Here is a 7,253-nt window from a genome sequence, read left to right as displayed (position 1 = left end):
TATTTTGTTAACTAGTTTTGTTTTTTTTTCAGCTGTTTCTTGCTTTTGGAATGCATTTTTAAATTGGCCAAGGCAGTGGAGCTGGAGATGGTCTAAGATAGAGAGAGGGAGAGGGAGAGGGGGCAGGGCGTAGCACAGACAACCAGGTAGATTTTAATCGCCAAGACCAAACTAATCTATACGACTCTGTTCTCGTGTTCTTCTCCTCCTTTACTGGCCTTGTCGATTTTTGGCCAAAACACAACTTTTGGGGGCCGAAAACTTGGCGAGCTTACACATACACGTGCTGTGATCTCTCTCCTACGCTTTTCCTTGGATTGTTATTTTCCCCAACGGCTGCTAGGTGGAAAACTTGTATCTCTTTTCTTTCTTTCTTTTTTTTTTTTGCCAGCAAGGTCACAATTGTAAGTTTCACTCTGGGAAATTCTGACTACTTCTTCTTAATCTCTGACTAGCGGAGGGCGAGTGAAAAAAAAGAAAGCTTTGTTTTCTAATCAAATCTTGGCTTGGCGTGATCTGCAGAAGTGACTCTATAATAGGGGAATTTTTCTTGTCTTTCACAACTTTATCTTGCTGCTATGCTGAGATACAATTAACCGGCATTAATTGCTGGATGTAAGTCCGTTTTATCAGAGTTAAATCCTCAACAATTGTTTCCCTTCTCACACACAATTCTTTCTCGACCAGAGCTATCTATTTTTGCTGCCATTGATTAGCACATGTAATTGTGGCTCAAAAGGAGAACAAACAAACAAACAAAACAAAAAAACATAAAAAGAAAAAAAACGAAGCTAACAAAAACCAAAACCAATTTTAAACCCGTACAGCAGAAACTGTCTGCAGACGGTCTGGGTTTTTGGTTTTCAGTTTTCTAACCGTCTAACGTCTAAGGTCTGCTTTTTGTTACCATTTCCCATTTTCCCATTTTCCTTTTTAGCCAGACATGAGCTCTGTGATGTTTTGCGTTGCCATTGCCATTGGCCGCTAGCCTTTGCCTATTTTTCCCAACCCGCGCTCAGTCACATTTCCACAGATACACAGATACACAGGCATTCGTATTCGACTACAGCTGCTGCAGATACAGATACACGAGTGTATCTTCTACACACGTCGAGCTTGTTATAGCAAAATGCAGCAGTTAAGATGAACTAACGACTGAGCGTTGCAAACGGGGAAAACCAAAAAACAGAAAAAAAAAATCTACTGGAAAACGACAAAATAAAGGAGAAGAAGGAGGTAACAGACAAAAAAAAGAAAAAATATATAAAGCCAAGAGAAATACTTTCGGGCCTGCTGCCTTTTGTGGCTGACTGACTGGTTGGTGTGGAAACTACACACAGGGAAATAAATAAGAACTTTTAAAAATTCATAAAAATATTTGTTAAAAAACGGGATAACCAATCAATGATTGTATCTAAAAGTGTATAAAAATATCTGTAAAGTTACTTTCACATTAAAGTTTTTGCTGCCTTCTAAGTTACAGATCTCTCAGCCATCTCTTAATTATCTTTTAACTCCAAAGTTCATGTCTAATTGCAAATTATTAATTAACTTTCATTATAAGACATGTGAAATTTTGCCTTGTGTATCTGTTAGCTGGCAGTTGCTGTTGGTGTGCTGCATGCAACATCAATTTTCAGAATCTAGCTGCGAGCCAGGAAACTGAAAATAGCTGGCCGTAAGAAAACAGAACAGGGCCAACAAACAACAATTGCCTGGCTCGCCAGCTATTTTACTGTTGTCTTTTTGTTGTTGTTGTTGTTATTGTTGTTACCCGGTGTTGCCTGTGTTCTTTTCCCCACTCGATTTTTCTTTTACTTTTGCTATTTTAACATGTAACTAGGCTTTTATCGCTAAACGCTCGCATTTGCATATTGAATGCAATTCCCCTTTCATAGCTTTTGCTACTCTTTCTGTTGTTATTTGGAAACCCAAGGAAGTTAAACTTGTTTTTCGCGAGGGTAAGTACTTTTTCAGATATTCTAGATCACCTTTCATAACCGAACAAGATCGTACAAATGGTCTTGGCCTGTGCTATTTCCCTTTTTTCTTTATGGCCAAAGAATGTTTGTGGTCATCATTAAAATAAATGTTTTTTTTTCCTTTTTGAAATAGTTTCTGTTTCTGGGGGGAAGATATTAAGTATCTAGTTATTATTCTTAAAGAATAATTAAATATTTTAAATCTTTAAAGTTCATAGAACACAGCTCTTTAACCCTCTCTCTAGCTCCACTGACCTTGCCTTTAACCCCTTGGCTTAGTGTTAACCCAACTCACATGTGCAGATTTCTAGACGCCGGCGTCGGTTGCTGGGTTGGCGGCAATGGGAGGCTCTGCTGCTGGATGCCACCCGCCAGGGGAATCATCTGAGGTGCAGGCCCACCCACCGAACCACCGCCCATCAGCAAGGCCGCCTGCTGTTGTTGCTGCTGCTGCGTTGCTGCGTTGTTATTGCCGCCGCGAAGTTGTTGCTGCTGCTGCTGTTGTTGTTGTTGTTGGTGCACCGATGGTTGGCGGCGGAAGCTGCCTGGTTGCTGTGGTGGCGGTGGCAACATGAACTGCTGCTGGTGATGGTGCACCGAATGGGGCAGTGGCATTGCCTGCTGGTGGACATGATGATGATGATGGTAAGCGGCATGGTTGATCGGTACATGGCAACCCTGGCTGGTAACATTCGAGCGTTGCGATGAGGAGACATCCGGTAAAGCGAATCGAAGCTTTTGCCAGAACAACTTATCGCCCCACTGCAGATACGTGTTGGTCTTCAGATACAAACGTAGATCGGGATCAAGTTCCTTCTGCGGCACCTCGCCCAGCACTATGACTATCAATCGCCGGCGACGATCTCTCAGTACCGATTGATGGGCAGACTTGAACTCGAATCTGCACCATTCCGATTTGATGAAATTCTCACTGACCACCATTATGGTTCGACGGCTGCTGTCGATGGCCTGGACTATGGTTTCCGGTAGATAGCCACCAACGGGAAAGTCCCTCTGGTGCAGGCACAGTTTATAGCGATGTTCACCTAGTTCCAGCATGGGAGCAAGTTCCTCGTTCACGAACAACTCATCCTTGGAGGAGTACGAAACGAAGGCATCGAATAGCTTCTCCCTCTCGTTCTTATCCACATCCTTCTGGGCATTGTAGAAGAGTCGGACTCCGAATCTCGAATGACACCAGACACGCATCTCCTGGCGGAAGATAAATACCAAAGAAGTGCAGATCATGATGAACACAAAGGCCGTTAGAATGGCCACCAAGATGGGTATGTAATCCAGTTTTGGTGGCTGATTAAGGATCATCTTAGTGGAGGTAGCATTCGAGGGATTCTCGGCACCAGCCTGCTCGGCATAATTGAAGCTATCATCCAGACCCAATGGCAAAGTCTGACTGCACTGCACAACGGGCATGGAACTAGCCTCTCCGGATCCTGGGTATATAACCATCTGCTGGGTGTTATTTCCACTGATCACATCGCACTTCATCTTTTGCTTGTCCACCACATACTCATGACGATTCATGTAGTCTCGCAGTTTGTCAATGAACTCGCAGTTGCAACTCCAGGGATTACCCGCCAGACGAAGTTCGTTCAGATAGCTAGGCAGGAAGTTCCAGACGGCAAAGGATGTGATGGCATTGTGATCCAATCGCAGGATTTTCAAATGATACAGATGCGTGAAGGTAAGAGTATCGATCGTAGCAATGGCATTGTGTTGCAAGTACAACTCCTGAAGATTATCCAAACCTTGGAATTCATTGCCATTCAATGCCTTCAGCTGATTACTCTGCAGTTGGAGAACCTCCAGTTCCAGAAGGCCATAGAAAGTACGATTGTGGAGTGTTTCGATCCTGGAGTGGTTCAAGTGCAGCACCTTTAGCCTCTTGCGGCCAATGAATGCGTGACTCTGCAGCTCCCGGAAGTTATTGCCATCCAGATACAGCTGTGTGGAATCCATGGGAATGTGCGAGGGCAGAGTCTGTTCATAGGAAGCCCGGCTGCAGTCGACCACATTTGAGGTCCAGGATTGATCATGGTAGCAGGAACATCTATCCGGGCATTCCATTTTGCAGTCACAGGCCTGGAAGTCACAGCAGTGGCACAAGGCAAAGCAATGTGAGGCATATTTGCAGAGGAAGTCATCCGATTTGGCCTCGATCAAGGAGACATGTGATGATCCACGGGCATAAGCCAAACGGCAGTGAATCTGATCCAAGTCCATAAGTTGTGGCTGAGTACGCGACTCGCGATTCACCTTTTGCAGCCAGTCCAAGTTGCAATCACATTCGTAGGCATTGTGGCCAATGTAGAACTCAGGGATCTCCCGATCCTCGGCAATGGGTGACAAGCGAAGAGCATTAGGCTCCAAGGTGGTCAGACGATTCCTTACCAAATCCACCCGCGTCAGGTTGGGCTTTTTGAAGAAAGTATATGGCTGAATCTTGGAAATCAGATTGTCATTCAAGTAGAGAACCTCCACACTATTCGGAATGGAGCTGGCTGTAATCTCCGTCAGCAAATTGTAGCTGGCATCGAAGGTACTCAGGCTCAGTTCGCTTTCGATCTCGAAGTAGTTACCCAACTGGGTGATCCTGTTGGCCCGCACATCCAGCCACTGCAGACCGATGGGAATGTGCGAATAATCGAATTTCTCCAGACGATTACCCGAGATATTCAGCCACACCAAGTTGGGCAGCTCGGTGAATAAGCCAGCAATTGATTTCAGCTGATTTCCATCTAATCTGATGGCCTGCAGTTGGCCGTTCCTCTGCAGAGAACCCGCCTCGATGGTCTTGAGTTTGTTCTGTGACAAGTTGAGGATCTGCAGGGAACTCATCCGATCAAAAACGCCTCGTCGGATGTGGGTAAGAGAGTTCTCCGTCATCCGAAGACCATAGAGATTCTCCAGCGTGGTGATGCTGGTGTTTTCAATCTGACTAATCATATTCTCGCCCACATCGAGGGTCTTGAGCAGGGGAACATGGGCCAGGGCCTCGGGCACAGACTGCAGTTTGTTGTCGTTTAAGTGCAGATCCTGCAGCTGGCTGCAGTTGATCAGGGATCTTGAATCCAGTCGGGATATCCTGTTGAAGTCCAAGGAGAGAACCAATAGATTCTTCAGACCCTGCAGAGTGCGTTGCTCAATGACTGAGATGCGATTGCGGGAGAGGATCAGTGTGTGTAGATTGGTAAGATCAGCAAAGATGCCTCCTGACAGCTGATCGATGTAGTTATCCTCCAGTTTTAAGATCTGTAAACTGGCCAGAGGTCTGAAGATGTGCGCCTCCAAGCGGCTGATCTTATTAGCCGACAGATCGAGCATCATGAGCCGTTTGAGACCCACAAATGTGGCTGCATTGATCCATTGGGAATTCAGTTCATTGCTGGCCAAATCGAGAACCAAAAGTTCCGCCAATTCACCAAAGATTCCGGGGGCTAAGACATTAATGGAGTTATTCTTTAGGTAAATCTCCTGCAGTTGCTTGGTCTCCGCGAAGAGTTCTGGCGGCAAAGAGGTCAATCGATTGGCCGAGAGATCCACAACCCTGAGCGACAGAAGACCCTCAAAGGCGCGATCAGCCAGGAAACTCATACTGTTCTTGGCCATATTCAGATGGGTCAGGCGACCCAAAGCCGATAACATGGCCGTGGGCAAGCTAACCATCTTGTTGGCACTCAGATCGAGACTTTGCAGCGTAGAGCCGCAAACTCGTGCTTTCCTAGAGCTCAGCGAGGCACTAAAGTAGAAGTTGCTGATGTCCTGGATCTTGTTGTATGAGGCATTCAGATGCTGCAGGGATTTCAGGGGGCATACCATGCCATCGGGAATTAGCCAGATGTTGTTGAGACTCAGATCCAATCTCTCCAGCTGGCGGAACTCCACGAAGCTATTGGAGGCCATCTCCAGCGACATGGTGGACCAGTCACCATTATGTGTGCGAATGGTGAGGTTCCTCAACTCCTGAAGACCCCTAAACGAGCCATCTGTGAGGTTTCCCAACTTGCAGTACTCGATGGTAAGATCCCTAAGCTCAACCAGAGACCTAAAGCTATCGGGACTTAGGCTGCTCTGGAAGAATAGAGCATCGTTGCACTCCAACCGCAGGCGAACTGTGTTCTGTGGCTGGATCACGCTGAAGTTGGTGTTCTCCAGCTCCGAGTTGATGGTCCTCAGGTGACAGACCAAGGTGATATCGTGCTCCCCACCGCCGGACCAGCGGCATTCATCGGGAGCCTGGTACAACACCGTCTTGCTGAGGGCAGCACCGAAAATGGGTATCACCCAGGTTGCAATCAGCACGTATAGCATGTGGGTGGTGGCCAGCATTTTGGATATTTCCTAAAACTTCGAATGGGGTTTCGATTTTGTTTTGGCTTAACCGGAGGGGGTTATAGGGGGCTTCTTTTGGTCTTTCACTGCTCGTTCTATTTCTCGCCCATTTTGTGTGTGTTTATTTGGGATTTTTTGTTGTTTTTTGTTTTGTTTTTTTTGTAATTATTTTCTTTTGGTTGGTTTTATAGCGAAGCTTTGCACAATCGCCACTTTTCACAAGAACAACACCACATCAACCGATTTAATGCTTTAACTAAAACGATTTTCTTGTTTTCTTTTATATCTTTTTTGATTTTGGTTGCTTTCGTTTCTCGTTTCTCGATTTCTATATCTTTTTATTTCTAGCTGTTGTTGTAGTTTTCGCGTTGACCGTAATCCAAGTGGGGGGTGCGATAGCGCGATTGATAAATTGTGTTCTAATTTTTTCTCGAGGCGATATTTCTTTTCTTCTTTTTTTGTTCTATTACATCCGCTGAACGACAAACGCGCTTCCGCTCGGCTCGAAGTCAACTCATAAACTGATCGCTCTCTTCGTTTGCCAGCCAGCAGCAAGTGCCGCTGAAAAGCACTCAACATACACAGGGTGAGTGAGTAGAATTGAGTAACCCAAGAGAGCATCTCAGTACCTGGGTGAGTAGGTGCCGCTAGTGTGCCGCTGTGAGTACATGAGAGCAAATGAGCAAGTGAGCACTCATTGAGCACGCACACAGAACCAAGGAACTAGAGCGAGATGCGATCGAGTAAACAAAACTATGCAATCCAAACGCAAACGCAAACGCATCGCACGTAATGGCCCACAGTGCACAGTGGGCTGAATAGCAATCAATTGCACTCGTATTGCAGGTAGAATTTGCATTGGGTTTTGCAACAAAGAACAGATGGGATGTAAGGAAGTGAGATCGCGGGAGATGGGCAGGT

General features: G+C 45.8%; 1 protein-coding gene across 1 annotated transcript; it reads right to left on the bottom strand.

Moving 5' to 3' along the window:
* Positions 1-323: 323 nt before the first annotated feature.
* LOC108104291 (toll-like receptor Tollo) lies at positions 324-6,913 on the bottom strand. The gene has a single exon (XM_017210265.2). It carries the CDS (start codon positions 6,327-6,329, stop codon positions 2,274-2,276), a length of 4,056 nt encoding a protein of 1,351 aa, XP_017065754.1. The 5' UTR covers positions 6,330-6,913; the 3' UTR covers positions 324-2,273.
* Positions 6,914-7,253: the final 340 nt, after the last annotated feature.

Source organism: Drosophila eugracilis, unplaced genomic scaffold (assembly GCF_018153835.1).
Source record: "Drosophila eugracilis isolate 14026-0451.02 unplaced genomic scaffold, ASM1815383v1 contig_2154, whole genome shotgun sequence".
In the NCBI taxonomy this organism is placed as follows: Eukaryota; Metazoa; Arthropoda; class Insecta; order Diptera; family Drosophilidae; genus Drosophila; species Drosophila eugracilis.
Note: the sequence above shows the minus strand (reverse complement) of the source record. Positions and strands in the feature narration are given on the sequence as shown.

Excerpts from the sequence above, each read along its gene's own strand:
- LOC108104291 (XM_017210265.2), bottom strand. The coding sequence starts at position 6,329 with ATGCTGGCCACCACCCACATGCTATACGTGCTGATTGCAACCTGGGTG.